Raw genomic sequence first — 25676 nt, forward strand, 5'->3', positions numbered from 1 at the left:
GTTGCTCCGAGACATGTGGGATCTTCCCGGACCAGGGCTCAGACCCATGTCCCCTGCATTGGCAGGCGATTCTTAACCACTGCACCACCAGGGAAGTCCCAACTCAGGTACTCTTTAAAGTGAAATCTCCACTGGGGATTTGAGGCCACACAGGTAGAGTGAGTCTCCTCTCAAACCCACCTGTGGACCAATTCATGTTTACAGATTCTCAGGAGGATTAGCTTTTAAATCTTTCATCCGGAGCCAAATTCAGAATGGGCCAATTTCTCACGATAGCCCTTTGAGTGGTGGACACAGCTCCCCCTGCCCGGTCCTCCCAGTCCTGGGCTGGGATGGATGCCAGCCAGGCTGCAGTTTGCGGGGGATGTTCTCACCTATCAGGACACAATTTGTCTTCCTTTCTGACAATTGTGAAAATTTTTTTCTTTTCTTATTGTCCTGGTTACACTTTGACATTATTTTTTGTTTGTGTGCCTTATTCTGGTCATCCTTTTATTGTGTGTTATCCTGGAAAAAGAATTCAGTCTATCTGACTCAAAAGCATGTCAGAACCAAGGTTAGTTGTGTATGTGGGTGTGTGTTTTGTGGTGGAAAATCTGCCAGCTGTAAAGTCAGACTGACCTGGCTTGTCATCTCAGCCTCGCCATGCGCTGGCTTGTGACTGTGTGGGAGTTACCTTCCGTCTCTGACTCTCGGTTCCCTGAGTAAGAGAGAGAGAGAGAGAGAGAGAGAGAGAGAGAGTGCACCTAACTTGCAGAATTGGCGGTGAGAGCATTGAATACATTAGAAGCTTGTAGAAGTGAAAAGTGAAGGCCCCCGCTTTCTGCTTTCTAACCATTTGCTTGTGTTCCTCTCTGTTCTATGACCTCATGTGAGATTGTAATTGTTTCCTAAAATACCTAATGGGCCACTGATCTGGGTGCGTGTCCCTTGCTCTCACTCACTTCGGGGTAATGATTATCCTGGATGAGCTATCTAAACTGGGTAAGTGATCTTCCCGCATAACGTTAGAAAACAGAACACCTCCCCTCGCAAGAATTGTTCTGTGAGTGAGTCAGTGCTTTTTAGATGCAAAGGAGTTTCATAATTACTCCTTCAAACCAAAGTGCTCTTAATATTGTGTCAGTGAAAAGCAGTTTGAGGATATTCTAAAGATTATAGATTTATGAAGGTTATATTGCTTCATAGAAATTATTCTAATTAAATATGTAATACTTCAATGAAATTCAATATAGATTGATAGATGAAAATTCACATTGTTCTGGAAGTGAAGAATCATAAAACTAGGTGAAATGAAATAATAATGTGAAAATAAGGCCTATGTTATTTATGTAAATACTATCCTATGTGTTTAACGTAATAGATTAGATAATGAAAATTTTGGTCAAATTTGTCATTTTTGTTATTGGTATATATTTTTTTCTCCCTTGGAACTGACTTCACCAGTTGTTTTGGACCACAGATAGAGGAATTTGATGTTTAAAAAGAAGTTTTTTCCTCCACCTCCCACTGGCAAGCTACCAGGGGAGACCTCGTGGAAAGTCACATTGATGATGAGACCACCGTGGAGCCTCTCAGACAGCAGCGAGCAGGCAGCCTACGCCCCCACCAGCCTCTTATCGGCCGAGGCCTGGAGCAGCTGGGACTGCCACCTACGACCAGCAGGAACAAGGAAAGTCTCACCTCGAATAAGAAAAGACACTCAACAGATGCCAACCTTGAAATGCCACAGATGTTACAATTATCTGACAAGAATTGGAAAGTAGCTGTCATAAAAAGCTTTCATGTTTGTTACAAACAGGATTGAAACAAATGAGAAAATAGAAAGTCTCAGCAAAAAGCAAAAGGAAATTGTAGAACCGAAAATTCAACTGAAATAAGAACTCAGCGGACGGGCTCAGGAGCAGCATGGGGAGGACAGAGGAAAACACCAATTAACTTGAAGACAACAATAAAAATTACCCTTTCTGAACTAAAGAGAAAAATCAGTTGGAAAAAAATAAGGGACCCATGAGAAGATAATGAAAGATCCAACGTTTATATCATCAGGGTCCCAGGAAAAGAGAAGGAGGTCAGAGCCCAAACAGTGCTTGAAGAAATAATGCCTGAAAACTCCCCAAATTTTGCAAATGACATAAACCTACACATTAAAGAAGTGGGACAGATCTCAAAAGAATAAACCTGAGAAACCCCTGTCAAGACACATCACAGTCAAACACTGAAAACTAAAGACAAAGAAAAAACTTAAAAGCAGCAAGAAACAATACTACTTTAGCAAAAGGGGAAAAACAGATAATAGTAGATTTTTCCCAAGAAACAATGGAAACCAGAAGGAAGTGGCACAGTATTTTTCAACTGCTAAAGAGAAAGAACTGTCAACCCAGATTTCTATATATGCCAAAAATATCCTTTAAGAATCAGTTGGAAACTTACGGCTCATTAATAAAATGGACAATACAAAAATGAGCAAAGGATGTGAATAGATGTTTTTATTACAAAGATGTATAATTGGCCAATAGGAAATGAAGAACAGCTCAACCTCATTTGCCACCACAGAAACGTGTATCAAGACCACAATGAGGTACACTTTACATCCACTAGGAGGTTCATGATCAAAGAGACAGATCAGAACAAGTGGTCCTGAAGATGCAGAGAAGCTGGGATCCTCAGACACTGCTTGTGCAGATGTAGAGCATCCAGCCGCACGGAAGCAGCCCGGCAGGTCCCAGTTTCACTCCTTGGTATACGCTCGGGAAAAATGAACACATGCCCACGCAGAGACTCGCCCACAGATGTTCATGGCAGCGTGATTCCTAACAGCCAGATCCTATACACACCCCAGATGTGATGGGATGGATAGATAAAGCGTGGGATACCCATACAATGGAATGTTACCTGACAACTTAAAATGCAAAGTATTCGTACATGCTACCACGTGCATGAACCTTAAACACATCATCGAAGCCAGACACAAAGGACCACATACGGTATAATTTCACTTATGTGAAGTGCCCATCGTGGGCAAATCCATAGAGAGAGAACGAGAGTGAATGCCTAAGGTTAGAATGGGGGGTAGACGGGAGTGAGGGGTTCTGGTTATATTTTTGAAAAGACAAATATTCTAAAATTGATGGTGATGATAGATGCATAACTGTGAATTTACTAAAAGCCACTAAATTGTACACTTTACGTGGCTGGTGTTAAGGTATATGAATTATAGCTCTGAAGAGCTATTTTTAAAAAGACAGTCAATAACCTTTGTAGATTCACCCCTATATAAATATTTCTATATGTAACCAGCTCTATCTGTGTTAAGCCAAACATGAGTTCATGCTGATCCCTCCCAGCGGTCTTCCCTACCCGTGCGCTGTCCTACCCCTTGCTTGTCTGTGAGTCCCCACCCCACAGTGAGAACCTGGTCCCCCACCCACCCTCCAGGTGCTTGTTTAACTTCACCAAGCCTGCATGGCAGTGTCAGAATTGTCACCACACCCTCACGTGAGGCAACTTCATCGAGGAGGTTCTCAGCCCATAGCCTGTGTCACTCAGATGCCACTCGTTTCCAAAGTCACTCAAAGCAGCATGTTTTCCCACCCCTCTTGGGGAGGTGCTGACACACACCTGTATTGCAGCTAGATTACCTGTCACAGTACGCTTTGGACCCCCTAGCTTCCTAATGTGCATCTGTGAAGGTGGGCTGCTTTTTCTCTAAAGTTCTATGGGAACTGGCAAACGCGCAATGTCAGGTGTCTATTATTGCTCTATGGTAGAGTGGTCTCCTTGCCCTGCAAACCCCTGTGCTTCCCTCTCCCCAAACTCCTGGCAACCTCTGGTCATTTCACTGTCTCTTTAGCTTTGCCTTTTCAGAACATATTATAGATGGAATCAGAGTGTATACTCTTTTCAGACTGGCTTCTTTTGCTTAGTAAAATGCATTAGAGTTTTCTCCATGTCTGTTTGAAGCTGGACAGCTCATTTCTGTTTGTTTGCTTGTTTGTTTGTTGTTCAGTCTGCGAACGAAGAGCATCTTGGTCACTCCAGAGCTACTGTAAACATTTGCATGAAGCTTTTGTGTAAACGTCAGTTTTAAAGTGAGTTGAGTAAATACCTGGGACTACAATCCCTGCAGTGTGTTAGCTTTGGGTGAGAGACCCCCGAACTCTCTAGAATTCCCACCAGCAAGGAATGAGAATTCTTACTGATGGGAATCCACCCCAGTATTGGTACTGTCACATTTTAAATGGTGTGTAATATTATCTCATTTTTTAACCTGCAATCCTCTAATAACAAATTTTGTTGAGTACCTTTTCAAAAAGTTTTCTTGCTGTCTGCATATTCTTTCATGAGGTGTTTGCTCAAATATTTTGGAATTTTTAAAATTAGGTTGTTTGTTTTCTCGCTGAGTGTTGAGTTCTTTGCATATTTTGGAAACAAGTCCCTATCAGACAGACATTGTGCAAATATTTTCTTCCAATCTGTGACTTATTTTTTCATTCTCCTAACAGTATCTTCTGCAAAGCAGAAATTTTTAATTTTAATATTTCCTAACATCAGTGTTTTTATGAACCATGCTTTTGGTGGTTCATAAAACCCAAACCCAAAGTCATACAGATTTTCTCCTACGTTTTCTTCTAGAAGTTTTGTATAATATTGTGACTATTTTTAGGACTGTGATTCACGTTGTGTTAATTTTTGTGAAAGGATAACATCCATGTCTAGATTCCTTTTTTCCTTTCCTCTTTTTGTTGTTGTTGTTGTTGTTGTTGAAAAAACTATTCTTTTCTCCATTGAATTGCTTTGTCCCTATGTCAAGATCAGTTGACTAAAAAAAAAAAGAATCTGTTGACTCTTTTTTTCTTGGTTCAGTATTTGGGCTTACGGTTCTATTCCAGTGATCTATATATTTAATCTGCAGAAAAATTGTGGGGTCTTGATTCCTGTAGCTTCATAGCAAGTCTTAAATCAGGGACCCCACGACCTCTGGTTTTGTCCTTCTGCCTAAGCTTCACATTGGCTGTTACAAGTTCTCTCCATGTAAACCCGCGAGAGGCAACCTCTTGATACCCAGACAGCTTGCTGGGATTTCTGTTGGGATTGTACTAATTCCATGATCAAGAATCTTGAAAATATTCAGTCTGCTATTCCATGAATATAAAATATCTCTCTTTGGTTTATCTTGATCATTTTTGATTTCTTTCCTCAGAGTTTTATAGTTTTCCACATAGAAAACTTTACTTGTTAGATTTATACCAAAGTATTCTCTTTTTAATGTGCTATTATAAATGGTATTGTGATTTTAATTTCAAGTTCCAATTCTCATGGCTGATATACAGGAAAGCAGTTGACTTTTGTATATTAACTTTGTCTCCTGTGACCTTGCTGTAATTACTTCTTAGTTCCCTGAGATTTTTGTGGATTCTTTGGGATTTTCTACATAGACAAAGAACAAAGGCAGTTTTTTACTTTGTCTTTAATCCGTAGGCCTTTCATTTCCGTCACTGCTGTATTGCACTATAACTGTAGCTTCAACACAAGCTGAAGGGCGGGGGTGGGCAGGGGTCGCGCTCACCTTGTCCCCAGTCTCAGAGGAGGAACACTGTTTCTTACAAGTCCTTCCCTTCCTGCTCCATCGCACCCTGACTTTTCAGTATCTTATTTCTCCATCTCGTCTCAGCCTGTGTGATGGGAAAGATAGTGGGATCAGAGACACTTTCATTTCAGTCATGATTTGGACCTTGTTACTCTCACTCATTTGCATTTTACTTTTTTCACTCTTAATTGGGAAAATATTGCCTAGGCAGGTGGGCTAATGTGATGATAACGTGTTTGAAGTGAAAATGTTTGGGAAAAACTCTTTATTCATTTAGCAGATGATCATCTAACTTAGATTTAGGCCTGATGCCACATCCTAAGGATACAACTGTGAACAAGACATAGGTTCAGAACTCAGAAAACTACTGGGAAAAAACAGTCAAGGTCATGGTGTATTTTAACAAACAGTCACAAGCGCTATGCGACCTGTAGTAGTATGAGGCACATAGTAGATTTTTGGTAATTAGAAGCTGCCGTCTTATTGTTATTCCTTTCTGAGGTTTAGTTACTCTTCATGAATTGTCAAAAAGAGCTCGTGACTTTTCCTGTCTTCTTTCCTATATGTTTTCTTTGTTTCTATCACAGAGAATCAGTCTAGTTCTTCCATGTAATCTCTCTAGTTCTGCTTGGTTCTCACAACTTCCTTCTCTTCTCACTACGCATCTCAAAAACGTCCATTCCTGGGATATATAAGAGCAAAGTGTTCTGCTTGGTAACACGCATATATTGGTTCCCATGTAGTTCAGACAGTAAACGTAGAGCGGATGTTAAATATAACATTCCAGAGGGCAGGGGTGATAATAATTATGTTTTTACATAACGCAAGTCAAGCACTTAGACAAGTCTTCTTCATAACGAGAATGAATGTAGGTGTGTGGCACAACTTCATGTGGGCCAGTCCTGCTCTTGGGCTCCATCCTTTCCTTTCATTTCATAAGGAATGGGAAGATTAAAGGAAGGCTCTTCGAATATATGAGTGTGTGGGAGCACCTGTCTCAATTTTGTGTGTTAAGAAATAAAATAACCGATTATACTTGGTTTCCCGGAGGACACTGCCTTGTTGCTAGGCAACGTCCTTATGAACCTCACGCTGTGTTAGCTGAATACAGCTCCTGAGCATCTTCCAGGCACACTCTGAGCTATAAGATGAGCAGCTGAAACAATTCATTAACATCGCCTTTCTTTCCTTTGATTTTGGGGGCAGGAGGGAGACCCCAAGGTGGGGAGGCAGGGCGGGGCTGGAGGGCAGAGCTGACAGGACATACAGACAGTGGGTGGGGGAAGTGTCGGCGGCTGCCGTCTGAGCAGTGGTTTGCCTTTCCATGCCTCCTGCTACCTGCAGGCACCAATTTAAAGATTTGGCTTTAAGACACTAAGTAATTTGTCCTGCCTGTCTCTCCCCAATTCCTCACACGTCAGCTAATGAAGCAGTAGCATCTAGAGTGCTGCCTGTGTTTGAAAGAGCGTGCCTATGCACTCATGTGTTTAAAAAACATTAAAATAAGTGCTGCTTCTGAGATTTTCGGCAGGTTCTGCTGACTCTTTAGTCTCTCCAAACTGTTCTCTGCATCAGCAACTTTGTATTTGATTTGGAACATGTTCTAAATATTCTCCACCAAAGATTGGACGGCAGTCTTGTACAGAATGAATAAAGGCACTGCATAGACCTTTGATAACCTGCATACGTGCTGTTGTTTCAGAGAAAAGCCGGGTTTCAGCACACACTCTGCTTCTCAGTAGAATTTACTTACCATATCATCTTCGTGGCTAATGAGTGCTGTGGAAGATGTTCTAGAAACTTTAGGTGATACCATTTGCTGTTAAAAATGCATTTGTTTTGACAGATTGAAATCTTTATTTTGAGACAGTTGATGTGGGTTTTCTGAGCTAACTGTACCCTTGGTTTTGATACTATTTTAAGGAATCAAGTATTTATTCCTTACAGAAATGGAATTAAGAAAATAGCTGTGCCGTCTAAGAACTTGTGTTTCGTTCGATAGACAGTGTTGGGAAAGCAGCTGGCCTGTCTGTTTGGTGAGAATAAAGGCGGCCATGTCATCAGCCTCTCCCTCTGGGTCTCCCAGTATTTGAGCTCCTGTGATGTAGCTCCTGGAATATGATGTGGATAAATATTAATTAGAAATCTAAATGTGTAGAGTAACTTTTCTTTCTTCAGAGAGAAATCTGTATAAAGAAATACAAGAAATAATTTTATTAAATGTATGTTTACATTGTCCCTAAAATGATAAAGTGTGTTTAAAATGTATTTTTTAAACGACCACAGGCAGAATGCCTCAGGTGACTATTAAAGAGGGGAGTGGATAACGTAGCCTATAAGCTGGGCCTTAGTGGGGACACAGGGACCAGAAAGCAAAAATCTGTCCCAGGTACCAGGGGATGGGGGTGGAGTCCAAGCCTTTCTGGGGAGGGGAAGGTTCAAGAAGGTGAGATATATATAAATATCTAAGTAAATATCTAAATATATATATAAATATTTATATATATAAATAATTGGAGATGGTTATAAATAAAAGCTCTCAACACTTCCGCACGCCAGGAGATATGCATTATGTAGAGATGATCACCATAAAGCAGTAATATTGATTTTTTAATTGGAAACTAAAGGATTTGTCCAAATGTGGCTCTTTGTGAGTTTTAAGTTTCATATCCCAGTGATCGGATGATTGGTCCCACTGTGGAAGGCAAAAGAGAACTGCTTTTGAAAACTGAAAATTTTATTATAATTACCAGTTAACAGTAAAATGCATTCTTCTTTCAAACAAGGAATCATCATTAACCTGGTTTATTCAGAGTTTCAACCCCAGACATGCACATGGACCACATATGTGCTGAAACACTGCAGCCTCCCAGCCCGGTGCTCCCGTCTCCACAAACCACATGACCGCTGGTGATGGAGACATAACCTTGATTGGCAAAGATGATATTTACCATGTGACATTGAGTTATTTTTCTGTAACAAAGTCTTGTCTTTTCTTAGACAAGAATTCATGTGAGAATAAGAGGTTTTAAAGTTCAGATTCCAAACTGTGTCCAGAAAATCACTGAAAGAAGTTAACTTTTTAGAGTTTAGCAGTTTAATAAACTATAGTCCCTTTTATCCTGACAAATAAATTGTTAGCCTTCAATTTAAAAATTCCAAAATATGCCATTTATTGCAAGGTTTGGGGCCTTTATGTTGTCATAAAATGTCTTGTTTTTGAATAGCAAGCACAAAACCCAGAGGAGAAAAATGGTGTGGAAGAAAGGGCTGTAGCAGGAAACTGTAACCACTTTTAAAATCTGTCTTTCAGGAAAGAACGGTGACCATTAGACGACAAACTGTAGGAGGATTTGGATTAAGCATAAAGGTACCCGTCTCTCCTGTTTGTCCTTACAGAGTCTATGCCGTACCGCCTGCACTTCTGTGAATTTTAACTTTTTGCTGATTGATAATTAGACAAGAATGCCTATAGCAAACTCCTCAATATTTGGACTGAGATGTAATTAAGCAGGCTCTCAAAATCTTGGCCACCTTTTAAGAGATTTTAGAAAAGTATTTGGGAGATTTACCTTACCTGGAATTGAATATAACTCATTAATTTCCTTTACCTGGTTTCATCTAAGGTATCAAATATGGTCTTGCAGTGTGCATGCTTTTAACCAACCAGAGCAGGAAATACTGGCCTATCAGTGAAAGGAGACAGAACATATTTTAGGTTCACATAAGGTCTAATAGTAAGTTAAGTATTAGTTCTGTTCTAGTCATCTTTTTCTTTTGCACAGTTTTCTCTTTTTATTTAAGATATCAGTAAAATCTTATGTTCCAATGCCAAGTATATAGGATAGACTTAAAGTTTTAGCATCTGAATTATTTTGAAAAGGACCATATCTGTTCTTTTCTAGTTGTCATTATGTTTCAAAGGGCTTTTCTTTCTGTATATCATCGACTATTAAAGATGTACCACACCTGCAATGTATCATCATTGAAACAAAATATAAATTTTAAAAAAGGATGGAAAGTTATATACATATTGAAAAAATTAACTCAATGATTTTATTCTTTTATTTTATTTTTTTATTTTTTTAAGCTCATTATTGGAATATAATTGCTTTACACTGTTGTGCCAGTTTTTGCTGTACAACACAGTGAATCAGCTGTATTTATACATGTATCCCCACATCCCCTCCCTCCTGAGACTTCCTCCCACCCTCCCTGTTCTGGCCCTCTAAGGTATCATCCATCATCGAGTTGATCTCCCTGTGTTATGCAACAACTTCCCACTAGCTATCTATTTTACATTTGGTAGTGTAGATATGTCAGTGCTACTCTCTCACTTCATCCCAGCTTCCCCTTTGCTCCCCCCACCCCGTGTCCTCAAGTCTGTTCTCTACATCTGCATCTTTATTCTTGCCCTGTCACTGGGTTCATCAGTACCATGTTTTTAGATAACTCAAAGGGATTTTAAATGCCCTTTAGAAACCTACAACTCAGCAGAGATCAATGAAATTTAACTTTATCTTGGTTGTTGGATTAGGCATTTTGCATGTGTAGGGTGAAAATCATACATCTTAGGTGTGCATTTCATGAAATTTTAACACAGCTTGAGGCACACATGCTTGGAAAGTGGAACTCTAAATTTGGTGACTATCAGCTCTAGTTGACATTACGAAAATGACTCAGAAAACTGACCAGTGCGGACGAGCATAGTCTTGGTCAAGTGATGAGAGTGTTCCTATATAAAATATTAGTTTTAAGATTTATTTTTTACTTTCAACCTCTCTATCATCAACTATGGGGTAAGACAAATGATGCTGTGGGACTAAACCAAGAGACAAGTTTTCTGGTTTTTGTGTTTTTCCATATTTATTGAGATTGCCCTGAAGGATTTAAAGGTACCACTGACGATAGTAAATGCCATGAAGAGAGAACAAGAGCTGAGTGTGGATAAAACCGCCTCACGAGAGCTGCTTTCCTCTGAGATGAGCACGGACTCTGTTGCTGGGAGTGGAGCTGTATGAATTTTGGGCAGGATAGAAATGTTCTTTTCATTCTGTTCTGTTTCCATTTTGAGTTAAACTCAGTAATACAATGTTACCATTTTTACTGAAATAACACATTTTAACCTAGACAGTTTTTAAAGCATTAAGAATTTTGCCAAATAAATTATTTCTGTTTAATATTTACATTATTTCAACCCAAGCAAAACTCTTATACAAGTTATAAATGGAGTTTTTTTTTTTTAATCAAATAAGTGTATACTTTCCATTCAAAATATTGGCCACAGAAGTAATGTTTGAATTGCAATAGGTGCTAAATATTAGGAGGTTTGACAAAAAAAATGAAATTATTTTATAGTTCTTGTGAAACACAAACCAACCAGAAATAAAAACATCAATTTTTTTATTTAGAATATTATCCATTCAACCTGAAGAATTTCCTTTTAGGGTTTTCCATTTTAGGTTTCTCAATACTTACCTCTGACCTTTGCTTTTCTGTTTTTAAACTAACTTTCATTCTGTAGACGTATCTCAAATGTGATTGTTTTTTTATTCATTCATTTATTTATTTTAAATAGCAATATTTTATACAAATCTTTTTTCCCTTCCCCCGACATATGTAAATTGGATAAACTACTGTGTTTATCCAATTGCACTATTTTCTTTAGATCTGAGAATTGAAATAAATATAAGGAACAGTTTAAGAAAGTATCCTAGCCTAAATGCAGAATGCAGATTTTGATGCTGACCATTTGTTTATTTATCTGTCAATTTACCAAATCTGACAACGGACCCTGGGTGCAGTGAGGTGGGTTCTGGAGGCATGACATACACACGTGTACACCTGGCCCTGCCCCGTGTCTCTAAGTCACAGTTCACCCCCAGCTCCATCCATAACCTCAGAACAGGACAGAGAGGAACGCAGGTCCTGCCCGCTGACCTGACACTTGGCTGTGAGCGGCTGCTGGGATTTGGGCCGGGTGCTCACTCCTGCCCTCAGCCTTCCCGGAATCCTTCCCTTTTACATCATTTTTACTCTCAGGCTGCTTTTTAGAACCATTCTCATATCTGCTGTAACTTTGGATCTTTTCTGACAATTCTTTAGGAATTTTTCCTGGCTGTTACCATTACTCAGTCTTCCTTGATGAAAACATCCCTCAGAAATCACAAACTTGGATGTTTTTCCTCTTGTATTAGTTTTCGTTTTGGTTTACCTCTCATTAAAATGCCAAGCTTTTCTAATTAAATTTTGAGACTTTCAAAAATAAATCATTCTCCAAAAACTAGACAGAAGACTCACTAAACTTTCCATTTATAATCACCTGTCTTTCTGTGTCCTGAGACTGTAGCTGCTCTCCTAGAAGCTCTCGGGCTCCTGCATCCATCTGGTTTATGTCCTCAGCTTCCCTGCAGGAACCCCCCACTAACCTTGATCTGCACACGGCCTCTGGTTCCGGTCCAGTTGCACCACTATTCCTATTGCATTTTCTGGTCCCCTCGTCTGGTCCAGATACTTCCCATTTCTAAAAATAAATTAGTGGTCTCCATACTACATCCCCAGTAATCAGCAAAGTTTCTCACCAAAGGATCCAATATTCTTGCATTTTTGCCCCATTCTGCTTGTAAGAATCACTGTAAGATAAGCTGCCATCTTGACTTCGTGAGACTTTAATTTTTCTTCTGTATCTCTTAAAGGGCAATACCATCCATTTGCATATTATCAGGTCATACCTCTGGTCATTGTCACTGAAAGAATCACCTTTTAGAGAAAGAGTGTTTTGAATATTATTACTAGAAAAATGTTTTATGGAGTATTTTTCAAAAGACTCACTTTTCTTATGTAAACAGTCAGTTATCCATGCCCATTAAGGAAATCTTTGTGATCACAGGTGATTTCTATCCAGAATCTTTAACTTTGCAGCAAAGTGAAATTATAAGTATTATTACCATTAAAATCTTATTTATAAACAATAATTGCTAATATTTATCAACTGCTCTTGAGGTGCCAGATTCTGAGCTAAATACTTTATATTCTGTTTCCTTTGGTCTTTAGTATCTAGAAAGTAGACAATTGTTGTTAGACCTCTACAGACAATGAGGTTAAGTGTTAAGAGGTTAGGTAATTTACCCATTTGTTGTAATGGCCAGAGCTGGGCCTCAACCCATCAAAGCTGATGACACAGTCCTCACTCCCAATAAATATGCTCTCTTGCTATAAAACCTACACTAAATTATCTCTGCACTCTCTATTTGGAAACACAAATAATCTTTCCTCCCTAAGTTATTCACAGTCTGGTTTATTTAAAACTGAAATAAATGGATTGAAATGGCCAACATCAAGCAAACAATTTCTTAATATCTAGGGTTGGGTATTAATAGTGTCAACTTTACCAGATAAACATACACATCTTCATCATAGTTGTCATAAATGTCTATATTTTGATTTATTAGTGATTTCAGGGCAAGTGTCTTTATATATCGTGTTGCTACAAGCATGTGCACGTTTGCACTCATTTCCTCGTTCTGCCCAGTTCTCATTATTTGAGTCTGTTCTTCTGTTTCCACCAGAGTCGACATGGGTACATACCTTTGCGCCACAGAAAGAGGAGGGTAACAGGCAGGGAATAAAGCTTAGCTAGAAGCGTGTGCATTAGTTCCAAGAAGCAGGTAAAACCATTGATGAATTATCATTTGAAGGATGATTTTTTAAATTAAATAGCTTATTGAGATGCAATTCACATACCATACAACCTTCCCACTTAGAGTGTACAACTCAGTGGTTTTTATTAAGCTCCCAGATGTGTGCACCCCTCACTACAGTCAGCTTTACAACATTTCCATCCACTGAAGAAAAACCGGTACCTCAGCAATCCCCGCTCTATCCCCCGTCCCCCAGCTCAGCTCTGAGCAGCTAGCGTCTACTTTCTGCCTCTACAGAATCCCCTATTTCCGATTTCCATGGAAAGGCAAGCCTGAGCTATGTGGGAAAGGCATTCATTTTGCCAAAGCTAAGCTACGTGATTTCGACAGATAAGCAAGGCATTCAAATGGATAAGGGTGTCTGCCCCGTTCTTTCAGATGATATTCCTTCAGGTGCCTCTCCCACACCTGTTTACTGGGCTCTACGCCTTAATTCCTGTCTGCTGTTATCTGTCCACAAGAATTTTCCTTACTCGCAATGGATGTATAATGCTGGGGTCTAAGTATCTGCTTCTTTCCAAAGCCCAGAATATGACTGATAGATTGACTGCAATGAAAATATTGAACTGAAAGGATTTATTTGGCAAGATTCCCAGTGTTATAAAAAACATTCTGGGTTTGATTTAGTGGAATTTCACAGCTGTGTTCGCAAAATCATTGTATGGAGTCACGCTCAAAATACTTTAGATGGGACTTTATACCCAGGTTCCTAGCTAGCTATAAAATTAATTATGCTTTGTAAAAAGGCTATCTCAAAACTGAGTGGTGTGTGTTTTAATATTTTCTGGGATGTGCTTTAGAATGTTGCCTCACTTTTTCTAATCTCATTTTACCCTGGGTCGACAGAGCTCAAGTAATTCATTTATTCTCTAAACCATGGCCACAAGCCATGTACCCTGACCGGCCTTGGTAAAGTTTGTGGGGAGGGAAAAAAAAAGGCCTGCCCTGACCTCAAGCTCTTTACATTCTAGAAGGAAAGCAGACATTGATCCAAGTGTCGTGTAGAGAAAGGTACATCCCAGCCATGATCCAGGGCTATAGAAGTAATCACTGCAAGTAAGGAGAAGCTGAGGAAGGGGCCCTTTGACTGAACTCCTGAATGTGGGTAGAGTTTACACCAGGCTAAGAGTAAAGGGAAAAAGCATTCCAGGCAGAGGGGACTGTGTATGTGGACGTCCTTCACTCAGAATGATGAGGGCCCAGGAAAAAGCTTCAGGGGATGCTAAGGACCTTGGCTTTTATTCCACGTGTAACGAGAAGCCTATCACCTATTTTAAACAGGGTGAGTCACATTATTTGATTTCTGTCTGGAAAACTTTGAATTTCCCCAATTAGGTTCAGAACTAAATCTAATTTACTTTAATAGAGCTGGACTGCTCTCACATTTTAATCAATACATGAAGGCACTGTGACTTTAAGCTCCAATTTTATCTCCTGAGTTTTGTCTTAAAATTTTCTCTCTAATCAATTAATAAAGTGATCTCCTTAAATTAGCTTAAAAATTCCCTCAGAGATCCAAATGTCTGATAAAAAAAAAAAAAAAAAAAAAGACCTTTGGATTCAAACCATTCAAATTTCAGGAGAAATTTTACATATAAAAGAAGAATGTTGAAAAAACAGGGATTAGTTATATCTTATTATTAAAAGATAGTTATAGGTCTTAGGTGAAGAGGGAAGAATGGGATTACTGAGTTGACCCTCAAAAAGTCAATATGTCTAGACCAACCCCAGGGAGAGGTTTCCCACTGTCTTACCGTGCGTGGTAACCTGCATTAAAAATCTGAGCATTGAGGGCTTCCCTGGTTGCGCAGTGGTTAAGAATCCGCCTGCCAATGCAGGGGACATGGGTTCCATCCCTGCTCCAGGAAGATCCCACATGCCGTGGAGCAACTAAGCCCGTGTGCCACAACTATTGAGCCCCTGTGCTGCAACTACTGAAGCCCATGCATCTAGAGCCCGTGCTCCTCAACAAGAGAAGCCACTGCAATAAGGAGCCCGTGCACCACAACGAAGAGTAGCCCCCACTCACCACAACTAAAAGAAAGCCTGCGCACAGCAAAAAAAAAAAAAGACCCAACACAGCCAATTAAATTAATTAATTAATTAATTAATTAAAAAAAATCTGAGCACTGAGAAAATCTTTAAATCCAGTAGTGCAAGAACAGAAAGCTGTGAGAAGCAAAATCAGTTTCAGGAAAAGGTTCTGGTGACAGCCACCAGACTGAACTGATATAAACAGTGTTCTCTGCCCCCAAATATCTGAGCCATATATATCTGGATGAGTTTGTTGTCTCCTTTTATATCATGCAAAACTTCACCAACACATGGTTTATTTTAGTTAACCAGCATTTTCTTCTAAGAAATGAAGATGTTTTCTTTATTTTTTGCCAGTTTCCAAGTATCTCTAGAAACCATCTACAACCATATGCATTTGATTTAATTGTACACTTTCCTAGTTTCTCCTTAAAATCATTCAATTACAAAGTATCTTAAATAATGAACAATTTTATGGGACTTCCCTGGCGGTCCAGTGGTTGACTTCACCTTCCAACGCAGGGGATGTGGGTTTGATGCCTGGTCAGGGAGCTGAGATCCCACGTGCCTCGGGGCCAAAAATCCAAAACATAAAACAGAATCAATATTGCAAAAAATTCAATAAAGGCTTTAAAAATAGTCCACATCAAAAAAATCTTGAAAAAATTCATTAAAAAAAAAGAATGAACAATTTTAGGTCTGGAGACGCTTTAGACTTCATTCATTCATTCATTCATTCAACAAACATTTCAAAGCTTAAAAAAGCATCTTTATTCCAAGCACTGACATTACATCAATGTAGGAAACAAATAACCAAACTAAATAAATAAATAAATCCATTGCCCTCGTGGAACTTGCTTTGTGGTTAGGGACAGGCAAGGAGAAAGAAAACAAATAGTAAATGTAGGAAATGAATAAGATCGTGGTAGGTTAGAAGCTGCTAAGTATAACAGGAAAGACAGAACAGAAGGCAGGGATTGGGAACTTGGAACCCTGACTGGTAACCATGAAGGGCCTTGGGTTCTGTTCCAGGTTTACTGTGCACTCCTTTGCAGTGCACCCTCAGTCCCACTCCTGTGCTCCAATCAGATGAGAGATGGTCTTGGTCAGGATCAGGGCTTGTCATGGACACAGACCAGACCTTGAATGCAAAATTGGAGCCAAGGAGTCTTATGCCAGAGCCTTTCTGCACAGACCTAGTGAGGGTGGGTAGGTGAATGTCAGGTTGGTGGGACGTGGTGAGAACAGGGGATTGAGGAGTGGATAAGACGTTGTCAATATTTTGTTTATCACATCTCTTCTTCACATCCCAGAAGTAGAAAGGACTACTTGCCAAGAAAAGCTTGAAAGCCACGACTGTTCTCAACAACAGTTGCCTATCTTATATTTAAGGATATTGACAACTCATTACTAAAAATGGACATTCATGGGAAAAAATGTCTGTTCTAAAACAATTTTTGTCCTTGAAGGAAAAAAGGTTTAGGAAGTTTACTTATCCTGAAGCTACAGAAAATGTAATGGATCGTCTTTTCTACTACCCATGTTAAACGTGCTGTCCTTGTTTCTACATGAAATCTTATTCTGGAATGCACTTATTTGATTTTTCAACTATTGCTTTCAGCCTTCTCAACTCTGTTATATAAAACCATAATCTTATGCAGTTACTTCAAGGATTTATTTTATTTCCTTCCACAAGTGTTTAGCTTACTCTTTTTTTTTGTTTGTTTCCTATCTTATTGGGTCAGTTAGACGAAGCCCTGCTGCATATTGTATTGTGTTAACCGTTTAGTGTGTGCTTTCACACAAAGAGGAGTGTAAGACAGATGACCCCTCCTCATTAGGCATGGCCACACTCTGCTTTTTGTACCGATTGTACAGGTAAAGGGGTCTCTAGCCACTTAGCATCCAAAGGGGCCCTTGTTTGGTCCCGAGCATAGAACAACTTAGCCAGATAATGGAAATACATAATTATCTACTGTTTGGAACCCTAAGTAAGAATTTCACCTTCCTAAGGCATCACCAATCTTAATTTAAAAAATTAAACTTTTCGAAGTCAACTGCTCTTAATTATTGGATGTCAGAGAAATTCTAAACAGATAAGTTTCTTGGGAGGAAAATCTATTTGGTAGAGAAATCCCGAGCGTTTATTTAAATTCTATTTAGTGTCCATTCACATGCTATTTATATCTTGTATAGTTTCCTAACTAAAGGCTGTGTATTTAATGTTTGAGATTAAAAAGTGCAATATCTGATTTTCTCTTTTCAGGGAGGAGCAGAACATAACATTCCAGTTGTCATTTCAAAAATCTCCAAGGAGCAAAGAGGTAAAGTGCTGAGAGGATTGTCCTGTGAGTCACTGTCATGAGGAACAAGACGACACTTAGAAATCATAAATGCGCATGGAATTGACCAGCCCGGTTCCCCACGCCCAGGCAGCACACGGCCGGTTCCGACTGTGGAGTCGAAGGAGGGGGGCAGGGAGGGAAGACAGGAGAGCAGGCGGCTGTGTGTGGACGGGGACGACGCATCTGTGCAGTGTCTCCTTAACAAGCAAGCATAGACACAGATCTGATGGTTACAAGTCACATCAATTATAGGCAACTATATTTTTTCAGTTCTCATACGCAATGTAACACAGCCCTTTATATGACATTTCATCCAGGAAAAACACAAGACGTAAAGCAATTGTTTCAGGGACCGAAATCACTGAGTCGGCCTAGTGTTTATAAAGAAACGAGGAGCTGAGTCCATTGCCAATGGAGTGAATGTCTAGATCTATGTTTTCATAGATGCCTTAATGCTCTCATAGAGCACGAGAACATTTAGTCCTCCGTCCAGAAGAGTGGCCGATTTTTGGCAACTAAGATCTGAAATGATAGAATTAAATGGAGATACCTCACCATGTGTTTTAATATTTGAGCTGAATCGTATGATTGTTTTTGCATTTCCATTACTTGTGGATCTTTTAAGATGCTGCCTATATAAAGCATTGTTTCCTTTATCGGTTTTGACTTATTTAATTAAAAACTCGTTCGTCCGTGTGAACAAAGTAGACGATGAATGATCCGTGTCCTTCTCCATCCACAGCCGAGCTCTCGGGACTGCTCTTCATTGGGGACGCAATTCTGCAGGTAAACAACTTACTATTATTTTCATATGCAACCAAAACACGAAGTCCATTCACAAAGTACCACGTGAAGCTGTGTCTCTCTTTCCATTGCAGATAAATGGGATTAATGTGAGAAAATGCAGACATGAAGAAGTGGTGAGTTTTCTTTACTTTTTCCTAATATCATAATTTTCCCGGTGTGAAAATGAAGATTTGGGGCATTGCCAAAAACGCTTTGTTTTATTCATCAGGAAGATATGACGCTGGTCCAGGGTGCTATCAGATTTCCAAATAATCTCTTACTTGTTTTATTTTTTTATATTAGAAACAGATCAGCAAGTATTACCCAAAACAAAATGTAATTCAAAGAAGTACTTCAGAAGCGCCGTTTGCTATGTTTTCCAGTTTTTCTATAAATTCCTACTAGTACATGTCCACTAAGTATATCTCTAGGTAAAATATATCTCTAAATCTTTGCAAATGTTTAAAAGCTTATAAACAATAAAATTTCTGTTTGTAAAATCTCATCTAGGAGCAGGGGCAATGGGAAGAGCATGTAAAAGCTGTGAGAGAGAGTGTGTGTGTGTGAGAGAGAGAGAGAGACAACATTTAGAGACACTTCATCTCAAGGCTCATGGGTTTAGCTAGACAGCTACACAGAAAGGTCAGCAGTGTTGACTGTGGTATCTTCTTGGATGTTGGTAAGTGTGCAGATCTGAAGCCCAGGCCTCAGATATTCTAATTCACTCAGTTTACGTGACCAGGAATTTGTATTTTAACAGCTGGCCCAGTGGGTTCCCTGTCAGCGGCCTCTGTTCTGCACTTTGGGAGAAGCTGGAAGGAGAAGGAGCTTCTGTGTGCTTGAGGGAGGACGTAAAAAATGATGCAGAAAAGAACAGGCCGGCATTGAGCGTTTGGGAAACGTTTTTCACGGTTGATTCAATAACATTCATAGACCCTTTGCTGAATTTCCATGTCACTCACACGGGAAAGGAGAGAGGAGAGATTATGTTTAAAGGTTTGTACTCAAGGGTCAACAAAATGAAATTACTGTAAACCTTTGGCTTCTCATAGCTCCAATTCATTTGGTTTGGGAAGACTTTGCTCCTGTGCTAACAGCTGTTTGGAGAAAACTCTTCTGGTATATTTACATATTTCAAGCCTCAAGGAGGCAACTTCGAGGGTCTGCAAAGCTCCAGCTCCCCGAGCAGAGCTGTTGGAGAGGTTCTCTGCAGGATAGGCAAGGAGTGACTGTACTCATCACTTGGCTGTCCTCTCAAAAGACCTACTTGACCCCTCAATTGCCACCCCGTGGTGAACCTCGCATAAAATAGACGTACTTCAAATCTCAGGTTTACACCAAATCGGTACAGGGAAAAGCAGTATTTGAGAACAGATTTTTAGACAAATGGGAACCAGCACAGACCACTCTGTTCTGAATATACACACATTTCAAATACAGCCCTGTAAGCAAAGATATTTTAACTTTCATCTTTTTTCCAAAAGTACAAGTGATTTTAAACTCATCGTGCAGGGAGCAAAACCAATTGCATTCTCTTCCAAAACCTCACGCTGTTCCACGGAGTCCTGTTTGCAGTGTTCCCTTCGGAGGCAGGTGGCAAGCGTACACTTACCACGCCGAGGCTTTGATGAAACAGACCAGCCTGGCATGAAAGATGAGAATGCGCTAATCACGCCTCTTCTGAGTGGTGTTCATTCTGTTTCAAAGAAGAGGGGATTTGGGATCGTATTGCAGATTGCATGTGGCCCTTCACAACAAACTTTTATTCTTTGGAGAGGTTTAACCTAATCAGCTTTGAAGTATAGGCACTGATATTCTTATTTGGTTCCAATCTTTCACTTTGCAGAAGTGATTAGATGCTTTTGTCTTCACTGCTAATTAAGCAAACAGGCTGACCTACACCTCAGTGGGGCTGAGATATTAATTAAATGTTTAAGAAACGACTTACTTGGGCAGAAAATGGCACCGCAGCTCAGAGGTGTGGGTGGTTTTAAGTACCACGCTGAGGGACCACGTTCCTCATTCCAAGTCTGCGCCCCCAAGAGACCCAAATTCAGAGAGAAGCCTGGATGGTGTGACAATAGGCTGTTTGTGGCTGTGACTTTCTTGCATTCACCTGCACTATTCACTGCCATTAGAAGTCTGCAGCACTCTTAGATGCCTTCAACAGCGTAGCTGCAGCTTCTGCAATGGAGCTACAGGCTTGATCTGTGTGGACGGGGGTCCCTGCTCTCTGCGTGGGCGCTCAGTGGACTGTTGTTAATGGAATTCTGTGGCCAAATCACTAGCACCAAGTCATCACAGCTGCTGCGTCTGGATGTTTCTCACGCCTGGGTGTGTGATCCTCAGTTCTGGGCTTCTCCCACACCACCCCAGGCATCGTCTTGCGAGAAGATTGCTAAGAAAGAAAAGCTACCAGTTTCCTCCTCAAGAAAGATTAGAGCAGGTGCCAGCTTTGAGATTTATGGGTCCCGAAAAAGAGTCGCATGTGTTTTTTGTTTTTATGTTCTTATTGATAGAAAACATTAGATAATTAGAATTGCAAATAACTATCACCCTAATTCTGAATTTGTGACTTTGAACGAAATTTTAAAACTCTGTAATTTTACAAGAGCAGAAGGAGTAGCTCAAATTATGTAAGTTAAAATGATATATTCATGCAATGAAAACAAATTTTGGGAAAAGAAATACAAAATGTTGTTTAATAACACTTTAATTGTTATGATATATGTTTAACTTAATTCAAAATTTCCATTGGAATTTCGCTTTTTAGCTTACGTTAATCAGAAAATAAAATTACATGGGTTATATCATATCATCTGAAAATGAGGCATTAGTTTATGTATTGGAACATTTAGGAGGTTTTATGAGCTATCAAGGAACATAATTAGGATGTGATTTGGGAACATAACGCATTTTAGATCTTGGCAAAACAGTTAAATTGTCACTGAGTAACATATCGTGTTTCACCTAACTGCTAACAATTCTCAATTTGTGTGCAGTTTGGAAAAAGGTTTTGAGGTCTCACCCATTACGATTTTCCTTAAGAATTCTGACTGTAGTGGACTTTTTTTCTTTGAATTAACTACCACCAAGGAAAGGCATACCTGAAATCATTTAAATTTTAATATTTCCCCCCCCCCCCCGGTTTGGGAAATCTTGAGCACAGAGACAAAAAGGTATGAAATGTTGTCGATTGTATCTCTGATTTTGAGAAGCGATACAGTACCCAGAACTGGCCGTATTCACACCCTTAGATTTTCACTCACATCCTGAGGCGTTCCTTCTCTGCTGGACCCACAGCTCTGTCTCCTACTTAGGTTGTGAATAGAGACAGCACAGGTGACAATTCACTGACTGCACGCTCTTCACTCCTGGCTCTGATTCCAATCAAATCCCTATTTGTTGTCTTACGCAGACCAGAGACCCGTTTTGCCGTGTCCTTGATAATGAGACAAAGCGGGGCCAGATAAACCCTTCCGCAGTGGGGCACCCGCCAGTTCCCACCTGGAGGAATCGGCAGGGAGGATACACGGCAGAAGGCCAGGCGGACCCTGTGTCCCGAGAGGAGGAAGTGACCGAACATCCCCTCCCACCCCACAGAGACTCTCCCCGGTCACTCTCCTGCCCCACAGATCAGAGTGAGGAGGGGAGATGGGTGTTATCCAGATTATACAGTTCTCATATAGCTGACATTTTATTTTCAGAATGATCAGACCGAAAGGCAAGGAGAAGAAACAGTCTGAGCATAGAAATTTGAAGACCTAAGTTAGAATTTTTGTTACAGGTATTTTCCAGCTGCCTGATGATCATAAAGGACCTAAATCTCTCCAACCCTCCTTGTTTATCTGAAAGATGAAGTGTTTGAAACAGATCACTCGATGTCTTTTCCAGCTTGCTCATGAGAGAGTGCTTGGGAATGTGTGTGTTTCTTCTTTTTTTCAATTTTAATAGACTTTATCTTTTAGAAGGCTTGTAGGTTTACCAAATAATCGTGCAGAAAGTTTTCTCCCCACCTTGCTTGGCACAGAGGATCCCTTATTACTAAGATCATGGGCCGCTGTGGACGTTTCTTACAACTAGCGGACCCCTATCGATGCATTGCTGTCGATCCAGGGCCTGGTTCCGGTCATTAGAGATCACTGTTTGTGTTGTACAGTTGCTCAGGTTTAACAGAAGTGTGTGTTCTTTTAAAATAAAAGAAGTGCTCATTTTAGAGTTTATTTCTAGATTAACTTTGTTCCATTAATCTAGTTGCTTTGCGAGAATCACACTGTTGATTAACATACCTCGGCAATAAGTGTTGAAATTGAAAACTATAAGTCCTCAAACTTTGTTCTTTTTATATTTGATTCGTATATGAACTGTTTATGTAAGAAGAGTTTTAGATTGACAGGAAATTGTGGAGACAGTACTGGGAGCTGTCATATGCTCGATTTCCCTGTTATTAACATCCCACATTGTTACATTATGTTTCTTACAAGGAATAAACCATTGTTATTAACAAAAGTCTATACTTTATTCAGGTTTCTTTCTTTTTTACCTAATACTTCTTTTCCTGTCCCAGGATCCCATCCGATTACACATCACACGTAGTTGTCGTGTCTCCTTTGACTCCTCTGGGCTGTAATCGTTTCTAAGACTTCTTTTTTGATAATTGTCACAGGTTGGAGGAGTACTGGTCAGGTATTTTGTGGACTGTTATCGCAGTTTGGAGTTTTCAGATGTTCTTCTTGTGACTCGACTGGGTTTATGTGTTTAGGGAGGAAGACAACAGAGGCCCAGTGCCTTTCTCATCACACGTCACATCTCATCACCGTGTACCTGCCACCATGACTGCCTCACCAGCTCCTGGGGGAGGTAGAGTTCATCAGGTCTGTCTCCTCTAGTTGCTTCTCATTCCCTTTCCATACTGTGCTCCTTGGAAGGAGACCCCACATTTAGTGGGGAATATGCTCTACGTCCACAGCGGGGACTGTCTGCCTACATTCCCTGGGATTTTGCTACATAGGATATTTGTCTGTTCATCTCAATTTTTTCAATTTATTCAGTCATTTTGACAGATCAGTATGGATTGCGGATACTTATTTTACACTCTGGGCTATAAGCTCTTTCAGTTGGTTTTAGTGTTGCTTTGAAATAGTCCTTGAGATTTTTCTTTTTTTGGCGCACTTTCTCAGCTTCTGGCACTGAAAGATGTTTCAGGCTCATCTTGTGTATTTCCTGCAGTGCAAGAACAAGCCACTCCTCCCGCAGGCCCTGCTTCTCTTTGTTAGAGAATGTCTGAGAAACCACATTCCGGGAGCTGGGGTGCTCATGGTGTGTGGAGTAGCTGTGCCTTCCAGGCCCCACAGCTCACAGAACAGGAGGCGTGTGTGTGTGTGTTTGTGTGTGTGTGTACTGAACTGCTCACATCTACTCTGTACCTGCATTAAGCTAAACATAAGTTCACGTGGCTACCTGCGAGGTAACCCACCATCACATAGGTCTTCCCAGCCTCCTCCCTTGCTGATCTGTAACCTTCCCCCACAGGCAGTCACACCGCCCGCCACCTGCTTGTTTACCTGTTCTAATCCAGCACGTATGTACTGCAGGATCAGGATGGTTAACCCACTCCCCAGTGGGAAAACTCGACTGGGTAGAGTAGGGCATCAGTGTAGTCTTCTTTTTTGCCTTTAGTCTTACAGATTTCCTTAATTTCCAGATTTACCAGGTCAGTCCCACTCTCCCAAGCCCTTCAGCGAGGTTGTTTCAGACGTTGGTAATACAATCAGATCCTCTCGTCGCATCCTGCGTTCCGTCGCGATATCCTCCAACCTCCCAAGTGATTTTTTTTAAAGATTTGCACACATTAAGGTTCATTCACCTTTTATCTGCAAATTCACAGGTTTTGACAAGTGCATAGTACCACGTATCCACCATTACGATGTCATACAGAGTAGTTTCACTGCCCTAAAAAATCCTCCTCAGCTCTTTCCTCCCCCACACCATGGTCCTCTGGAAATAACCATTTCACTGTCTGTACAGTTCTGCCTTTCCCAGGACATCATATAGTTGAAATCGTAGGGAATGTAGCCTTTTCAGACTGGCTTCTTTCACTTAGCAATGTACATTTAAGAATGATTCATGTCTCTTAGATCTTGATAATTCATTTCTTTTTGAGCACTGAATATTTCATGGTCCAGACAATGAATATTAAGCAACTTCACTAGTTTTTTTTTTTTTTTTTTTTAATCTACTTACCTATTGAAGGACATTGTGCTTACTTCCAGTTTTTGGTGATTCTGAATAAAGCTGTTATAAATATTTGCATGCAGGTGTTTGTGTGGGCATAAGTTTTCAACAAATTGAGTATAATTTAGGAAGTGTGCTGCTGGATTATATGGTAAGATTGTACTTAGTTTACAATAAACTGCCAAACTGTCTTCCAAAACAGCAGTACCATTTCATACATCCACCAGAAGCAAAGGAGAGTCCCCATCGCTCTGTATCCTCACCAGCAGTTGGTACTTTCAGTTTTGTGGATTGGAACCAGGTGTGCCATGGTATCTCGTTGCTATTTTAACTTACAGTTCCTCAGTGACAGGTGGTGTTGGGCATATGTTCATATGCTTATTTGCCCTCTTTGTATTTTCTTTGGTGATGTCTGTTCACATACCTTGCCCATTTTTAAATTCAGTTGTTTGTTTCCATACTGTTGAACTTAACAAAGTTCTTTATATACATATATTGGGGATAGCTCCTGGTATGTATTGGCTACAACATCAAATATATGTTTTAAAAATATTTTTTCACTATCTGTGGGTGAGTTGCCTTTTAATTTTCTTAAAAGTATATTTTGCAGAACAGAAGTTTTCTTTTAAGCTCTTTATTGGAATATAATTGCTTTACACTGTTGTGCCAGTTTTTGCTATACAACAAAGTGAACCAGCTGTATGTATACATATATCCCATATCCCCTCCCTCCCATTACTCCCTCCCACCCTCCCTATCCCAGCCCTCTAATTCATCCCAATCATTGAGTTGATCTCCCTGCATTATGCAGCAACTTCCCACTAGCTATCTATTTTACAGTTGGTAGTGTATATATGTCATGCTACTCTCTCACTTCGTCCCAGCTACCCCTTTCCCACCCCCCCAACCCTGCCCCATGTCCTCAAGTCCATTTTCTACATCTGCATCTTTATTCTTGCCCTGTCACTGGGCTCATCAGTACCATTT

The 25676-nt window shown here is 40.1% G+C and overlaps 1 protein-coding gene across 1 annotated transcript in view; it reads left to right on the top strand.

Moving 5' to 3' along the window:
• Positions 1–25676, top strand: part of SNTG1 (syntrophin gamma 1) — a 213324-nt gene that overhangs the window by 30878 nt on the left and 156770 nt on the right. The window contains exons 4-7 of the mRNA XM_057736980.1: positions 8904–8960; positions 17591–17648; positions 18412–18455; positions 18548–18589. Of these exons, the coding sequence (XP_057592963.1) occupies positions 8904–8960; positions 17591–17648; positions 18412–18455; positions 18548–18589 (201 nt within the window). The remainder of the gene's footprint in view (positions 1–8903; positions 8961–17590; positions 17649–18411; positions 18456–18547; positions 18590–25676) is intronic.

This window comes from Hippopotamus amphibius, chromosome 5 (genome assembly GCF_030028045.1).
Source record: "Hippopotamus amphibius kiboko isolate mHipAmp2 chromosome 5, mHipAmp2.hap2, whole genome shotgun sequence".
Lineage (NCBI taxonomy): Eukaryota > Metazoa > Chordata > Mammalia > Artiodactyla > Hippopotamidae > Hippopotamus > Hippopotamus amphibius.